The sequence below is a fragment of the Sphaerodactylus townsendi genome, linkage group LG03, assembly GCF_021028975.2.
Source record: "Sphaerodactylus townsendi isolate TG3544 linkage group LG03, MPM_Stown_v2.3, whole genome shotgun sequence".
In the NCBI taxonomy this organism is placed as follows: Eukaryota; Metazoa; Chordata; class Lepidosauria; order Squamata; family Sphaerodactylidae; genus Sphaerodactylus; species Sphaerodactylus townsendi.
In genome coordinates this window covers 133,932,872-133,950,446 of record NC_059427.1, presented here as the reverse complement: position 1 = coordinate 133,950,446, position 17,575 = coordinate 133,932,872, and the positions used below count along the sequence as shown (strand labels likewise).

At 41.0% G+C, this 17,575-nt stretch overlaps 1 protein-coding gene across 6 annotated transcripts in view; it reads right to left on the bottom strand.

Moving 5' to 3' along the window:
• CEP112 (centrosomal protein 112) overlaps positions 1 to 17,575 on the bottom strand; it is a 282,423-nt gene that overhangs the window by 253,100 nt on the left and 11,748 nt on the right. For all 6 annotated transcript variants that reach the window (XM_048491015.1, XM_048491020.1, XM_048491019.1 and 3 more), the window contains exons 5-6: positions 8,977 to 9,073; positions 7,332 to 7,406 (exon numbers count right to left, since the gene is read on the bottom strand). In XM_048491015.1, coding sequence (XP_048346972.1) covers positions 7,332 to 7,406; positions 8,977 to 9,073 — 172 coding nt within the window. The remainder of the gene's footprint in view (positions 1 to 7,331; positions 7,407 to 8,976; positions 9,074 to 17,575) is intronic.

The window sequence follows — 17,575 nt, the reverse complement described above, 5'->3', positions numbered from 1 at the left end:
GGCTAACATTTTCTGAAACTCACATCTGGAATGACTGCAACTCATCTCTGTCATGAGTTTGACTGGATGTCCTACATCATTATCGTTCAATTAACTTAACCCACAAGATTATTGTGAGTTTAAAATACTAATATCAGCACTTAACCCACAAGATTAGTGTGAACTCTTTTGTTGAAATGTGCTCTATACATTTTGAACAAAAAATTAAACCTACATAAAAGAATAAGGCACAATGTCCTAATGTCTCATGTGATGAAATGTTTCATCAACTGACCAAAGATTACCAGATACATTTGAAGTTTTTAAAGAAAAAAATCAGCCAGTTTTTCTTCTCAAACATGCAAGCACTTACCTTTTATTCTTAAAAAGTGTATTGCAACGGTAATAAAAATGAACACTTATATAATTCATGGAACAGTAAATATGCAAGCAATCTTTACCCAATTTCCTTTATTATAAAGCTCTATTATAAAGCACACTCCCCGTCCACTTTCTCCAAACCATGCAGTTTTATAGACCTCTGTCATATCTGCCCGTACTCGCCTTTTTCTAAGCTACACCGCCCTAAGCATCTTAACTGCTCCTCATAGGGCAGTTGCTCTAGTTCCCTGATCATACTAATTGCTCTATTTTGTTTATTCTGTTCTGTACCTTCTCAGGCTCTGCAGTATCGTTTTTAGGTGTGGTAACCAGACTTGTACACAGTATTGCAATATTGCAAGTGTAGTCTCACCACAGATTTGTGTAAGGGCTGAATGATAGAAACAATTTTATCTTCTATTCCTTGTCTAATTACAGTCAGCATGGAATTTGCCTTTTTCACAGCAGCCACACACTGAGCTGACATTTTCATAGAGATATCCACTTCCATCGCAAGGTCCCTTTCTTGGTCTATCACTGCCAACACAATTTGGTGTCATCTGCAAACCTGGCAAGCTCGCTGTTCACCCCCAGCTCCAGGGCATTGATGAATATGTAGAAAGCCATTGGTCCTAATACAGATCCCTGAGGGACCCAACTACTCATATCCCTCCATTGTGAGAACTGACCATTTATTCCTACTTTCTGATTCTTACTTTTTAGCCATCTGCCAATCCATAAGAAGACTTGTCCTCTCATCCCATGGCTCTGAAGTTTACTTAATAGTCTTTGGTGGGGGACTTTATCAAAAACCTTTTGGAAATCCAAATATACAATGTCAACAGACTCATTCCTTCTACATGCTTGCTGACAGTTTCAATAACTTTAAACTCTAAAAGGTTAGTGATAGACAGGACATACCCTTGCAGAAGCCATGTGCAGTTTTGCTCAGCAAGGCTTGCCCTTCAATATGCTTGACAATTCTATCTTTAAGCCTGTAATTTCCTGTGTGCCCTGGAACCTTTTTTATAAATAGGTGTTACATTGGCCATTTGCCAGTCCTCTAGTAGAGGGGCTTCTTGGAAACATGTTACATATCATCAGCATGTCCCACCCCCTCTTTGTCACAAATGCCTACCCAAGGACCCTGGAGCGCCCCACAACTAACAGGCCCACCCCTGGACACAAGGAGCAGGAACCTCCAGGAAGCTACCAACAAGTCAAAACAGCAGAGAATTGGAGGGAGCCTGAGCAACAAGAGCAAGCCACAGAAGTTCCAGAGAACAGGGTAGAGGCAACACAATCCTAGCCATGCTGCAATCAGTAGTCCACAACAGCCTTAAAAAGTGGGTTGGGGCAGCACAATCCCAGCCAGGCTGCAATCAAGGAGGAGGGGCGGGAAGGCTAAAGAGCCAGTCTCAGGCCAGCAGGGCAAGACAGAGAGCTTGCCAGCCACTACAGCAGGAAGCTCCCAGGGGCAAGGGAACCTCCTGAGAGGGATAAAAGGGAGGCAGGGCAAGAGGGGTGATGATGCAGGGGCTCAAGTTTGTTGGAGTGCTGTTAACTACCTGACAGAAGTAAAGAGCTTATGAACAGAAGCCAGAGTTGTGTCCTGTTTGTCTTAGAAGTGTAGTCGAGCTCCTGCGAGGCCAAGGTGGCCTTACATGCAGGGGCCTGGCAGAGGGGGTACTCAGGCTGGTTTTCAGGTGCAGGGCAAAGGATTTTGATCTGTCTTCTGGGTGAGCAAATACACAGTGGCATTCAGATGGGATTCCAACTTGTGCCTAGGAGATAGAGTTTGCATCTCATGGTCCAGTCACCGAGAAATGCAATGGGATGCCCTTCTCTCTACCTGATTCTAATTATTGTTTATATTATTTCAATTTGGCCATAAACAAGACTGCTGTAGTAGTAGTAGTAGTAGTAGTAGTAGTAGTAGTAGTAGTAGTAGTAGTAGTAGTAGTAGTAGTAGTAAACATTAAGCGAAAACACTGCTTGCTTCTATGTGGTTTCCCCCCCAATGCTCCAATTCACACAATCACCAATGCACCTTCCCACCATAATAAATCAAAAGACCACAATCATCTGGAAGCACCTGCTTGTTCTATTGAACCCCACACAATCCTTCACAGAAAGATAATTCTGTAGCGGAAATGTGGAAGCTCTGATTTAGACAATGAGGTAAGGAAGTGTGACTGGTCACGAAGACGACTCAAAAGTTCTCAACTTACAGGTAAGACTGTTTTTCTCATGCTGGAATCCAACAAAACCAAGTATAACCAAAGTTAGAACTCCCTAGCCATTTGCAGGGATGAGAAGAAAGAAACAGTCACATTTCATGTGCTGTGCAACGATGAACACAGTATCTTAGATAGTTTTAACTAAGCATGCTCATAAGGGAAATCAATATTTACAAAATTCCCGTTAAATCAAGCATAATGGGAAGCAATCCCTGATGCAATTATTAAACACAGCTAAAAGTTTCAATGATTACATTTTAAAAACAATGACACAAACTGCAATTCATTTGGACATTTGATCATATCCTATTATAATGGTTTAGTGTACAAGAACAGATGGAGATACTCATCTGCGCTTCTTTCAAGATTTCTCTCCTCTCTTCTAAGCTGTCATAGGTACTGTTAGACATTTTCACAAGTGTTTCACAAACATTGCTTTTCACAACAAAAGCAGATTTATTGTAAACACATGTTTGATTTCAATAGGTTTCTGCTATATGTGAGGGCTGGAGCACATGCGAGAGTAGTAATAGGAATGCTGTCAAATCCAGCCTCCTTATTGTTCTAGACTTAACATATACAACTATTAATTGCTTGAATCTCCATCATCACATTCTGAGTTTCAGCTGGAACCCATACTAAAACCTGTCCTGGAAATAATTCAAAGTAACCTAATTTACTGCCAAGTTTTTCCAGTTAATATGGATTTCCAAAATAAGCCTATGAACTTCCTATGACTGTCCAAAAGTCTTCTTCATTTGACAACCAAATTATCGTAGCTTGTTTTTGGTGGTATCTCTACTGCAGCTATAGCTTATGCTTGGATCCTGAATGCCTCTTGTTCTATACTAATTACCAAAGTAGCAGGCTTAAAAAAGGTTTAATAAAGTAGGCAGATAAAAACAACAACAGGGTTGCACTTATCTGTAACTGTTGTTCATGAAGTTGTTACCTATGCAATCATATACGGGTACCACACACAGAGAGAACTGCCAGAGAAGATTTTTGAACCACAAAACAACTAGAAAAATTGTGTCCCCCTCCCCCATGCTGTTTCCCACCTTTTCCAGCATGATATCAAAGGGACGAAGTGGTCTTCCCCCAGTTTCTCTCTGCTGCACTGGACTGGGGTGAATGTTGCCAGACTGAATTAAGAGCTCACGGAAGGGCAGAAGGGAGGGTTATATGACTGCACAGGTGACCACTTGATGAACTACAAATTATAGGAAAGGGCTGCCCTGTTTCACCATAGTGATATCTGTGCAGTTTCACATGGGAGACTAGCAAGTTGACAAACATGTCTACAAAGGTGTGAGGCCTCAGTTGAACAGAGAATGCAGGACTGCTCTTTCCCAATGTTGCATCTCTCAGGGCATCTACATCCCTTATGTAGTGCCTTGTGATAGTGCAGGAAAACTTCATTGTAGCCTTGCAAATAGAATCAACAGGGAGAGCACATAAAAATCTGCTGATGGACACTGTGCCTGGATTGAGCGGGCCCGGAGCTGCAGCAGTCAGCTCTTGCCATCTTATATCAGTTTGATACATGTGACTATCTATTTCAAGATGGATTGAACTGACAGTTTCTTGTCCTTGTTGGAGCCTACTGAAGCACTAAAAAGTTGCCATCTTTTTAAAATAATGTTGTTCCATTTAAGTAGAAAAAAATCTCTTCTAACATCTAAGAAAGATAGGGTCTGTTCCCTTTCATCCAGTGGCTGAGTTCCCTCTCATCCTCTGGCAGAGTGATTTCTTGGTTTAAATGAAACCTAGATGTTGCCTTGGGTAGAAACTGCATAGAGATGTGAAGGACTCTCCTAGTGTGAAATGTTTTCAGAAAGGGATGGTCATGACTCAGGACCTGTAGGTCTAGGAAGATAGTTTTCATATGAGTAGTGAATGTGATAAGCAGCCATCAGTTCAAAGGGCTTGTCATTGGCTGATAAAGCACCAGTGAGACGGTATATTGGGAAAGGCTAGACTGGAGGAAATCGGCTCAGTAGATCTTTGAAGACACATTTTGATTCCCTTTGGGTGAATAGGGATTTTCTGTCAACCTGAACATGGAAACAAAAGGCCTCCTCTGACTAGCTTTATAAAATATTGAAAAACCTTCTTTATTGAGAAATGAACTGTGTCTCTGTGGCCGTATACTGAATCTTTCCATTTGGATGAATAGGCGTGCCAGGTGAAAGGTTTTGACATTACGCAGAATTTCCTTGACAGATTCAGAAAACAGCCTGTTGCCTATAGAATGAGCCACACTTAACTTTAGGCAATGTTTGGGTGGCAGGAGGGGTTCCCGGGGTTTAGTACCGGACGTCATCCATTTTTTTATTTTCTTAATTATGGAAAGGTTACTGCTGCTACTGTTTTTATTGTATTTATTGTTTTAACTGAGATTATTCTATTGTTTTCTAGCTGTCATGTATTTTGTTTGGTTGGCTTGTAAACCACCCTGAGCCCTTCGGGGGTAGGGCGGTCTACTAAATCAAATAAATAAATTAAATAATAAGTACCAGCAGGTTGCATTTCTGTGGGAGTGGAATACAACAACTGTAGGACATGGCCAGTAATTTTGGGAATCATAACTGTCTAGGCCAGAAGGGAGCTATTAGGATGGCAGTTATATATTCTCGTCTCATTTTGCAGAGGACCCTGGGAAACAGCAGTAATGGGAGAGAGGAGTGGGGAAAAACCATATAGCAGGCTTCCAGTCCACTGCCCACTGGATTTGAAAAGCGGCTTCCAGGAGTGTGCTTCTTGCTCACCTGCTCTGACTAATGGCAAATGAGTGTTCCCAGGTGCAGAAAATCAGGATTAGACAAACTCTGTGGCTCCAGTTTGAAAGGAGCTTATTGGGGTGTGACTGAAAAAAGTCCACTAGTGAATTGTTGACCCCCACTATATGAATGGAAATTTTGTTAGAAAGCACTCATTCCCAAATTAGGGTGGAGATGTGGCATAACAAATGGAGGATGTGCCAGATCTGGTTGTGTATGTGACTGGGTTATATGGATACGTTCATGTGCAGTTGTATCTCCTGAGAGGGCCACATCCTGCTGACTGACGCTGTCCCTACATCAAACGTTTTGTGGCATAGGGGTAGAGGCGGGATCCAGCAGATTCTCACAGGTTCCCGAGAGTAGGTTACTAATTATTTGTGTGTGCCGAGAGGGGGTTACTAATTGGTGATTTTGCCACATGATTTTTGCCTTAGTTACGCCCTCCTCTCAGCAGTAGCGCGCAGAACTTGAAGCAGTCTAGCAGGAGGTGCACAGGCGTGCATGGCAGCCTTCGCCTGCGTGCATTCGTTTCCCGTCCAAGGACCGGCGCAGTGGCTGTGTCCTTGTCACAGCCCCCCCCAGGAACGCCCCCCCCCCGGAATGCCCGGCCATGCCCCCGTCGTGCACCGCCCAACCCCACTGGCGTTACGCCACAGTTTGAATCCCACCACCATGGGAACCTGTTACTAAAATTTTGGATCCCACCACTGCATGGGGGAATGAATTAGGTCCCCTACAATGTTAACATGTACTGTCCACCAGCGTAGGGACATAACACTTGTCTTGAGATGCTCAGTTTTTTGGACTGGTGGTACTGGAGCAGGTAGAAGATTTTGATGATGTCTTGCAGCATTGGCTAAAAAAACCCAGGAAGCAGAGAGTAAAACTAAATGGCCAGCTCTCCCAGTGGAAAAATGTGAAGCGTGGGGCCCCCCAGGGATCTGTATTAGGACTGGTGCTTTTCAACTTGTTCATCAATTATTTGAAGCTGGAGGTGAGTAGTCAAGTGGACAAGGTAACTGATAACACCAACTTGAGGCAAATTCCATGTGGCTGTAATTAGAACAGAAATAGACAATAAAACTTCTGCCATCAGACTGACCTTATACAAATCTGTGGTGAGATCTAACATGGAATATTGTGTTCGGCTCTGGACTCCACACCTTAAAAAGGATATTGTAAAACTTGAAAAGGTAAAGAAAAGTGAAATTAAAATGAAGAAAATTCAGTTCCAGCTTGCTTAAAGGAAGGAGTGGGATCACCCATGCAAGATGTCCTTCTGTCCCATCAGGAGAAAAACCATTACAACCGATAAAAGGGAATTGCAGGATCCCAGTTCTAGGTCCACTTTTAAGCATGCTTGTTTTTAAATCCCTGCTCTTTCAGCCTCTCGAGGTGGATTTCCTTAATTTGTATCCTGCCTTTCACCCCAATGGGGACCCAACGCAGCTTATATCATTCTTCTCTCCTCCCTTTTATCCCCACAACAACCATGTGAAGTAGGTTAAGCTGCAAGTGTGTGATGTGAAGGGTCCAAGATCACTCAGCAACCTCCATGATACAAGTGTGGATTTTCCAAATGCTAGCCCAACACTTTAACTGCTACATCACTTTGGCTCTCATATGGAAGGCAGTTCCTCAGCTGACATTTTACAGACTGGTATACTAAAAATGGTATGAGAGGAGTTGTTTTTTATTTATTTTTCAATTTAATAGCGTAACTTCTGGTATGGACAGCAGTTCTGCAAAGAACAAAAAGGTTGATAGCACTGTGTACCTTTTTATCTCAACGTAAACACCAGCAGTGTCTGATTTGTTCCAGTTTGTTTCCAAACTTCAAAACATACTCTTATGCAATCTTATCGACCATTCTGGAAGGTGAAACTGATTTACCAACAAAGTTTGTTCTGAAGCCAGCAAATGAAAGAAAGTGTATTTATTTTACCCCAAGATTCCAGCTGTTGAGACGTGCCTCAAGGTCACTGTCATCCACTGAAAGTTTTCCGGAGCGATGATCTTCCTGGAATATTAAATTATCAAACAAAATGCTAAAATTGCAAAAGTGGACAAGCAGCAACGTAAAATTTAGGAGCGTTTGGACCTGTCCTGTAAAATAATTTTCTGCAAATATTGCTGCTGTAGTAACTCCAATTCAATCAAGTTCACACATATAAACAATGGACTTTATTAACCTGCTTCTTTTCTACTGCTAGATACCACAGCTTTGTACTTTGAAAGGTCTACAATACGTTCCACAAATCTAAGGCAATAAGCAACATTTGAACATTTCTTATGCAACAATCCAACTGTTATTTTTACGCAGCTGCATTTATCAGCAAAGATGGTGTGTGTGTGAGTGTATATATACATATAGACAGAGATACATCAATATAGCAGCCGATTAAGTTTCTGACCAAAATGGCCTATCTAAAGCACACACTCAAGCATATTCTTCATGTCCTTGAGAACTTTCTTGCAGAGCCGCAGAAATATCATTCCTGCCTTAACAGCTACCCAGTACTATCTATGAAGTTGATTGCTGTAATGTGGTCTACTCACTGCTGTTATGGTAGCAGCTACAGATACCTTCTGACATAGGTGGTCTAATTTGAGCATATTACTTTAATGATCTAGTTGTGTACTAGATTCTCACAGTGCATTCCAAAACACGGAATAAAGGCACAAATATTGTGGCCTATGTACCTTTGGCTACCATTTTTTGAGTACACCTTCTCCATCATAGTATAATTTCCTTGCTTTACCAACGGCAGTCTGGGTTGGTGCCTTCTCCCTACTCAGCACTAGAAGGCTCCCCTCAGGAAGAATGCTGAATACTGAAATATCCCAAACCCCATATTTTCTGGGAAATGCTTTAAAAGGCAAACTTTTTTATTTGGGCCAGAACATAGTGGCCAAAGATGCACTAGCTGTTAGAGCGACATTCCATACCTTGGCACTAAAATCCTGTTTTGTTCATTATTTCTAAACATTCCACTAAAGCTCCTTACACCTTTGGAAAGAGTGTTAAGTTCAGTGTCCAATTATATAAATTAATATTTAGTGCAGATGACTTCAGGCAGTAATTTCCTGAACAAGAGTTTAAAAAAAAACTTTTTAAAGTCTTCAATAATCCCACATTCAAGAGTGCTCAGTGTCACTTCTCTCTACTGCCCCTCTGCCGCCGCCCCCCCCCCCCAATTTGTCTCTCAAGATAGCACTGGATATTGTGGTACAGGAGAAACTATTCAACAAATATTCCGTCAAGAGGTCAGTTACCAACATGCAGTCAAAATTCCTGAACAATTCTCTCTAATCTATTGTTGCTAGAAACACAATTAGAAGCTCATTGTTTGCCAAACTCTTTACTGAGACTGACACAGCTAAGCATTTTTTTTCCCACCTAAAACACTGTGATGCCTTAAGATGAACTGCAAATTACCTTACATGATTGTTTTGGGTAGAAAGAAGCACCTACATCCTTTCTACTGCTAATTTTTTTAATGCAAGGTTCAGATGTATCAGCATAAGATAACTGAAACAAAGTGAGTTGAAGTAGTTTTATTTTGCAATTACAAAAAAAATATTCTTACATGAGTCTTTGAGGAGAAGTTGTCATCTTCTGACTGATGAGGTTGATTCATAGAACGTGATTTTAATGATACTTTTCCATTATATGTATACTGGTCCCTGTTATAAACAGGAATAAATTGGAACATATTGAAATCTCCATGACCTTTACTACTAAACATTCATTTATATTTCTATCTTGCCCTCCTAACGAGATTCAACAGTCTGCACTTAAGAAAACATGAAGATTATGTAACTGGAACAAAGAGTAGTCTTTTCCTCTCAAAAGCATTGTCAAGAAAAAGAAGTGGATGGGGTTTTTTGTATAGCTATGTACACTAATAAAGTGTGTGTACTTTTTATTTCTTTTTTGAGGGGGAGGTTACATAGTTACATTACAATAAGAGTAAACCATCAAGCACAGCATGCCAATAAAAGCAATTAGATAAAAAGAATTATTGTAAGTCTATGTAGTCAGTTTTTTGAGCTTCCATAGAAAATTACATGCAATAACACTCAAAACAAGAGCAGTTCTTTATTCCCCAGTTGCAGTGATACCACCACAGAGAATGGCCTGCAGTGAACAGCTTTCACTTCACAAGAGTAAGGAACAATAAATAGATCCTGTTGGTCTCCGGGGTCCAGATACATAGTGATTTAGGGAAGATTCACTTAACACAACAATACACCCAGGTAAAATTTTACTCTGGTTACAAATGTTAGTCATACAATTTCTGCGCTTCAAAAAACCTATCTAAAAACAAAGACTTGTCATAAGGCAGGCCTCAACCTAACAAATCAGAACCAACAGGTTTTGAAAAACATTGGAGGCACTTAACCCAGGTCTGGTTAAATAACTCCAACTGGTACATAATGAGTCAAAGAATAACTTGCCCAGATCAGTTAAAAACAAACATGGGCAAAAAGAAACGATCTTATTTACAAGATTTTAAAAAGTTTTCAGGAAGCAAAAACATGTGTGAGTGTTAAGTGCAATCAAGTCACTTGCGATATACAGCGATCCCATTAATTAATGACCTTCAAAGAGTCCTACTGTTAACATCTTCTTAGGTCTTGCAAACTGAGAATTCTGGCTTCCTTGATTGAACCTATCCATCTCATGTTGAGTCTTCCTCTTCTCCTGCTGCCTTCAAGATTTCCTAGAATTACTGTCTTGTCTTAATGTGACCAAAATATGACTGCCATAAATTGGTCATTTTAGATTCTAGGGAGAGGTCAGGCTTAATTTGATCTAGAAACCAATTATTTGGCCTTTTGATGATCCACAGTATCCATAAAACTCTCTTCCAATACTGTTCTTCAAAGCAATCAACTCTCCTATTGTATTGTCGAAGGCTTTCACGGCCGGAATCACTTGGGTGCTGTGTGATTTCCGGGCTGTATGGCCGTGTTCTAGCAACATTCTCTCCTGACGTTTCGCCTGCATCTGTGGCTGGCATCTTCAGATGCCAGCCACAGATGCAGGCGAAACGTCAGGAGAGAATGTTGCTAGAACACGGCCATACAGCCCAGAAACCACACAGCACCCAAACTCTCCTATTCATTGCCCAACTTTCACATCCATACATAGTAATGGGAAACATTATGGTACGACTTTTCTTGATCTCAGTTGCCAGAGGCACATTCTCACAATTAAGGATCTTTTCTTCATCCTGTGTGGCTGATCTTCTCACTCTCAATCTCCTTATTTCTTGGTTGAAGTCTATCTTTTAGTTGAGTAAGGGAGTAAAGGAATAGAAAATTCTGCACTATTTGGATTCCCTCATTGCCAACCTTAAAGTTATGTAATTCCTCAGCCATCATTACTTTTATTTTCCTGATGTTCAGCTGTAACTCTGCTTTGGCATTTCCTGCTTCCAGGTGGAATCATATGTATATCTCACATTGTTCTGGTTCATTGCACCAATTTTCATCCATCTCCTCTAAAACTAACAATTTAAAAATGGTTTTAGATTGTGGACTGGGATTAGAAACCCAGATCAAAGAGTAATAAAAATAGAATGGCATATCTGGAAGAAAAATTACATAATTAGTTAAGGATAAAAAATCAATTAAGAAAAAAAAAAGAAAGCCATGTAATCAGAGATGGATTATTTGGAATCTGGGAAGCTGTATGAAAAAGAATTAGCCCCCCAGTTTGCTGAAGAGCCTTATTATATGACCATGAGGAAAAATAATGATTTTATAACATATGGAGATATGAAAAACTAAGTCTTGGCAAAAAATAAAGGATAAAGGCAAAAAAAATTGGCTACTTTCAACTAGTTTCAGGACTAAAAAAGGACACGGGCAGCACAATCCAGATGGATAGGTGGAATTGCCACAGGAAGTGGCAAAGGTTTGCACCGACATGGTTGCTCTCCCAGCTGGTGTAAGTGGCGCCTACGCTGGCCAGGAAGGCAAATAGGGAGGCAGGCAGGCACCGTGGACCTCCATGGTGCCAAACTCACGTTGCTGCCACTTCCACCAGTGATGTCAGCCGAACATGGAGGCCAAAGCAGCTGAGGACATTCAGGGGGGTAGAGTGGATGCCAGTCCTTGGCCCTGAGAACACCAGCAGAACAGTCAACGGACTTACACCACCCTTTGGGGAGGCATAACTCCATTGAATCCTATGAAGAGCTTTCAAGCAGTTGGAGTTTTTCAGCTTTTCGCTGTCTCCCCGTGCCACCTGGAAGCTCTCTGGAGGTGATGTGGCGGCACAGCAGCAACACCATTTCCAGCCCCCGTCCCCCCAGGGTCTGGATCAGGCTGTAACTCAGTAAGAGGAATAATAAGGGGAATAATAGAATTGGAAATGGTGATCATGAAGCAAAAAGAACATTTACTAGGATGAATGTACAAATTACTTCAATTTGATACAGAAACAGAACAAGTGAAAACATGCATGGTCAGATGAGTGTAAAACTTTGAGGAAGAAATATATTTTCAACAGTTGGAAATCTTATGGATGAAAAGTATGAAATGTATAGCCAACCAAACATTAAGAAAAATTTGGTATAAGGGGTTTTATTGGTGGTTCATCAGTCCACGGGATATTGAGAAGGTGGACAAGCATTACAAAGGAAAATGTTGGAAATATCAATGGATTAGGTTTTTTACCCTATATATGGGGCTGCCCTTGAAGAAGACCTAGAAGCTGGAGTTGGTGCAGCATGCAGCAGCTAGGCTGTTAGCCAGCACATCTGGCTGGATGCACATCATGCCAGTTCTTAAGGAACTGCACTGGCTCCCAATTTGTCCCTAGGCCCAATTCAAGGTGTTTATGTTAACATATAAAGCCCTCAACAGTTTGGACCCTGATTTCCTGAAGGACAGCCTGTGCCCATAAGTGCCTGACAGAGCACTGAGGCCAGGGAGAGGCCCTCCTGGTGGTACCTCTCCCCGCTAAGGGGCAGGGACATGAAGAAGGGCTTACTCCATGATTGCCCCCAGGCTCTAGAATAGTCTCCCCAGGGAGATTCACCATGCACCTACCCTTTATGGCAGAACTAAAATTAGGGATCCATCTACACTTATCAGTTTCTGTCAGCATGGCCAATTGGCCATGCTGGTAGGGGCTGATGGGAATTGTAGTTCCTGAACATCTGGAGAGCCGCAGGTTCCCTACCCCTGCTTTATGGGTTTAGGTGCATGGCAAAGACTTTCCTCTTCATCCATACATTTGACTAGTCTCCCTGGAGACTCCCTTCTTCAGCTATTGGTCTGGGGGTTGGGGAAGTTGGGATTATTTTAATACTATTTTTACTGTTGTTTTAATTGTTATATTTTATTTATGGCGTTTTTATTATGCTTTTTATTGTTTTTAACCTCAGCCTCCTTGACATACAGAGCTATTGCAAGGATTACTTTGGTAGCATACACAATCAGTTAGATAATATAAATATTTTTAAAAAAACAGATCAAGTATTTTGAACTGTAGAAAAACACTATAAACTATACTACATTATAAAAACACTAAACTTCGGGAGCTTCTCCCAACACTAAATAAAATCCCAGAGCTACATCACATGTGCCTCTTAACATTTTGGAATTGTTCTTAGGGACTGTCTATTATGTCACAGTTTTCAAGATCTCTTCCCTCTTGTCACAGTTTGCCTTCTGGTAAACAGGCGATTCCTTTGGTCTCACACCTTCCTACACCTAACACTTTTCTTAACCCTATCTTATGGACAATTCATTAGGTCCACATTCCATATAAAATCCACCTGAATTATCCAGGCAAAAATAAAACATTGTATGATCCTTATGCTCCCTATTCTTTTTCCTAATGTAATTTCATGGGAGAAGTCACCATTCTTCTGATTCCATCTGGCCCCTGTCATCCATACAGAATAGTTACTCTGATTCTAGAGGAGAGGGAAACATTTCCTAATATACAGAAATGCTGGCAAATAATTATGCTATACTTTACATAACTTTCTCAAGGTTCAATCTATTTATGAATGCATAGCCTGCTTTTCAATTCTCAATGTAGATAACAGAATAGGAACAAAAATCAAATGACTTCATATCTATAATTATATTTAAAAGTGAGCGCAACAGATGCATGCAAACACAGAACAAGCAGCTGTTTAAAACATAAGGTATTCACAGCCCTTCTAAAAATGACCAAGCAGATGTACCTGGTTAAATCAAATGGAAGGGCACTGTGGAAGCAGGGAGGCAACCGAAATAAGGCTCCATTACCAACAGAAAACCTTATTTCTGATAGGAGCAGCTTTTCCAAGAGAGTCTCATCACTAAATTCATCACATATTCAAGAAGGTACACACTGAATTTGCCCTAGCCCATGTAGATTATGAAAAAGTAAAAACCTGCATTTAGAAATTAAGAAGGTAAAGGCAAGCACTAGGGCATAGGATGATGTCACAACATGTTTACTAGGCAGACTTCAGCCATTTATGGCCTTGCGTTCTGCCTCACAGCGAATTTACCTGTCCTTTGCCATAGATTTTCCTTTATGCATTGCTTTTTGCCCTTTCCAAAGGGGCAGAGCAGAGAAACTATTGAGTTTCCAAATGCTGGTAAAACAGGATTTTTCCTGTTGCTTTTACCTTTTCCCAGGAAGTAAAACAGCTAAATAGGAAGTGTAATTCTTTATCCTGATTCTGTTGCTCCTTCCTGTCTACCCCAGCTCACTCAACAGCAGTTTTTCCTGCTCTTCTGGACACTGTTTCCAAATAACTGGAAGGGCCTTTTTTAAATAAAAAATGCTGCAGGTCTAACACTGGAGCAAGGGACCAGTCTATTGAGCTTTCGGACACCAGGAAAAAAGGCTCAGGGGGTTTGCAGGTTTCCAAAAAGTGATACCAGTCTAGATCAGTACAAAAAAATACATTCAAGGACAGCAAGAGATATTTTATTAAAATATGCCGACCAGTTTATGAAAAAAAACAGTAAATTTTATTTTTTAAATTGTTTGAATTAAGCATTACTTTTTCCACACAACTAAAATAACCCATTTTGAACAGAGTAATTACCATGGCAACAGCTAGACCCGACCACAACAAAACACCGCACTAGCAAGAATACCAACCTTCTTCAGCCTGTTCCACAGAACAACATCACCATCTGCTGACCATATCAGTAACTTACAGAGGACCCATAAATAGCCATCCTGAAAATAGTCTGCACATTTACAGGCTAAAGCAACAAGCTCTAAACACCACTAATTACTATAGCCAGCATCTTAATGAGAACACAGTCTAAAATTAAATAATTTTAATAAAAAAAGTTTTACATCTAGACTAGAGTCCAGAAGCACCTGAGAGGCCTACGTGAGTTTTGGGATATGAGTTCAAAAGTCAGAGCATCCTTCATAGATACTGTATCTCTCTAAGAGAGGAGTGACTCCCAAAAGCTCATACCTTGAAAATCTTATTGGTTTCTAAGGTTCTAGTGAACTTGAGTAGCTCTCCATTTTTGTGTGAAACAAGAGCCCCATCATATTATATGTGAACTCTAATGAGACCTTAGAGAAATATCCTAGCAGCTGAAATTAATCCAGCACAGAACAAAGGGGGCAAGAAGGAACCTTGAGTGGCTACTGGGATGCTGCCGTGGCAAACTGTTTTTTGGAGAAAACTGATGCTTCTTTAAAGTCAGCACTGTCCGGCTGCTTCCCTGTTCCAAGTGTTTTTACATTATCTGTTTATGTATATACCAAAAGTCCCCAGGAGCTCAATAACACAGGAGGTAACAATAAGCACTACTATATATGATTAAAACAATAGGACCCAACAATGACTATTAGCAATATATATAGTGCCTCCATGTTCAGAGGCAGTATGCCTCTGAATGCCAATTGGTAGGGTGGGGGTAACAGAAGGCTTTGGCCTCTGGGCCCCCAATCTGTGGGTCTTCCAAGGCATCCGAGTGGCCACTGTTCGAAACAAGATACTGGCCTAGTTGTTTCGATTCAGCATATCTTCACAAGGAAAATGTAAGGCAGCTTTTAAGACTTCCTACTGATCATGGAAGTGGAAAAAACCAAACACTTTCAATCCCTAAAATCATCAGAATCAATAAAAACTACATGATGGCAACACTATGAAAGATAGCATAAAGTGAGCCAAGTCTGAATCAAAAATTGAGAACAGTGCTTACAAGTGCATAACACAAACGCTCCAATCAGGGAAAACGTTGTTCAAAATATTTTAGAGCTAGATAGGTTTATAAAATTATGCATGGGGGGGGGAGAGAGAAATTGGATATAGAGAGCTTTTTTCTCATTTACTTGTAATACTAGAACTTGAGGACACGTACTTAAATTGTAGGGAAATAGGTTCAGGACATATTCTTCACTCAACAAATAAACTGTAGGTTTCAGTGCCAACCCGGGTAGTTATGGCCACAGATTCATGGAGAAAAGATTATTTATTTCCGGAGCAGCTGCAGTAACTTAGAATAGAATAGCCCCTCTTGACACTAGATATGGTGACATAAGGAACAGAACATCCACTGACAAAGGCAGCAAACCTCTGAATACCTGTGCAAGGGTGTGTGTGGCAGGGAAGAACCTCAGCCTCTGTGCCCTGTTCTTTTGTCCCTCTAGGACAGGGGTAGGGAACCTGCGGCTCTCCAGATGTTCAGGAACTACAATTCCCATCAGCCTCTGTCAGCATGGTCAATTGGCCATGCTGGTAGGGGCTGATGGGAATTGTAGTTCCTGAACATCTGGAGAGCCGCAGGTTCCCTACCCCTGCTCTAGGACATAGGTGTCGAACTTGCGGCCCTCCAGATGTTATGGACTACAGTTCCCATCATCCCCTGTCAGCATCATGCTCTAGGACAACTAGTTGGCCACTGCGTGAAACAGTATGCTGGACTAGACAGATGACTGGTCTGGTTCAGCAGCCTCTTATGTTCTTGGAGGCAGTGGTTGAAAACAGAGACTTTACCCTGCATCCTCTCCTGTCTAGGCTGACCTGCCTTGGTGTGGTAACACAACCAAGTTTACAGTCCTCAGTAACAAACACCACTAAGGAAAGAAGAAATTCAATAAAAGATTTGAAAAGGAATACAGAAAGTTCCAGTGACAGTTCAAATGCACAGAAAATAACAAAACTAAACTGGCTAACTACTTACACAATTCTTACAGCAGAGACTGTAAGTTGGTTTCTTACAGCTAAAACTAAGACGTTAGAGAATGCAGCAATAGTATTCAGGCATCACAGATGGAGTAAGAGGAGGAGAACAAGAAATGCAAAAGGAAAAGGTGTCTCCTCCCATCATTATAAAAAAAAGAAAACATGTCACCTGAACTTTCTTAACCAGTCATGGGGTTGTCTCAAGGGAATATTCAAGACATGCAGGGAAGAAGAACGGTTGGTTTTTATACCCTGCTTTTCTCTGCCTTTAAGGTGTCTCAAAATGGCTTACAATTGCTGTTCCTTCCTTTCCCCACAACAGATACCTTGTAAGGTAGGTGGGGCTGAAAGAGTTCTGAGAGAACTGTGACTAGCCCAAGGTCACCTAGCAGGGTTTACGTGAAATAATGGGAAATCAAATGTGGTTCTCCAGGTTCAAGTCCGCCACATTTAACTGCTAAACGATCAATCCCTCCCTTCCAGAATCAGCTGGAACACGTGAGCTAATTAGCCAGCAGCAGAGATGACCTTGACCAGTAACTGTCCATCTGTGGGGATTGCTGACACCTGTGAACAAGTCAGAATGCCACAAAAAAAAAAGAAGTTTAACTACACATTTCCCCTTAAGGACAGCTTCCCTCTTGACATCTTATTAGGGCTCAGAAAATATGTTTTGTACTTACTGCATTTCCAGATTATACCACTATAGGAGCTGCAAATATCTAAACTTTCACTACCTACAAATCAAACTCAGGAACCAAGGCATAAAAAAGCCAAGCATACAGCCTGTTCTTGCTTAATAAATGGATTACTAGATCCTAGACCTTAACTACTGATATTTATTTATTTATTTCCGGAGCAGCTTCAGTAACTTAGAATAGTACATAAAACAAAATAGACGTATCAGTAAATCAAGCCCTCAGGGGATTCAAAGTCAGAAAAGACTTCAAAGAGTAAGAAAAGTGGAGAGCGACCTGTTTGAGAATGTCAGAGACAGGTAAACAACAGC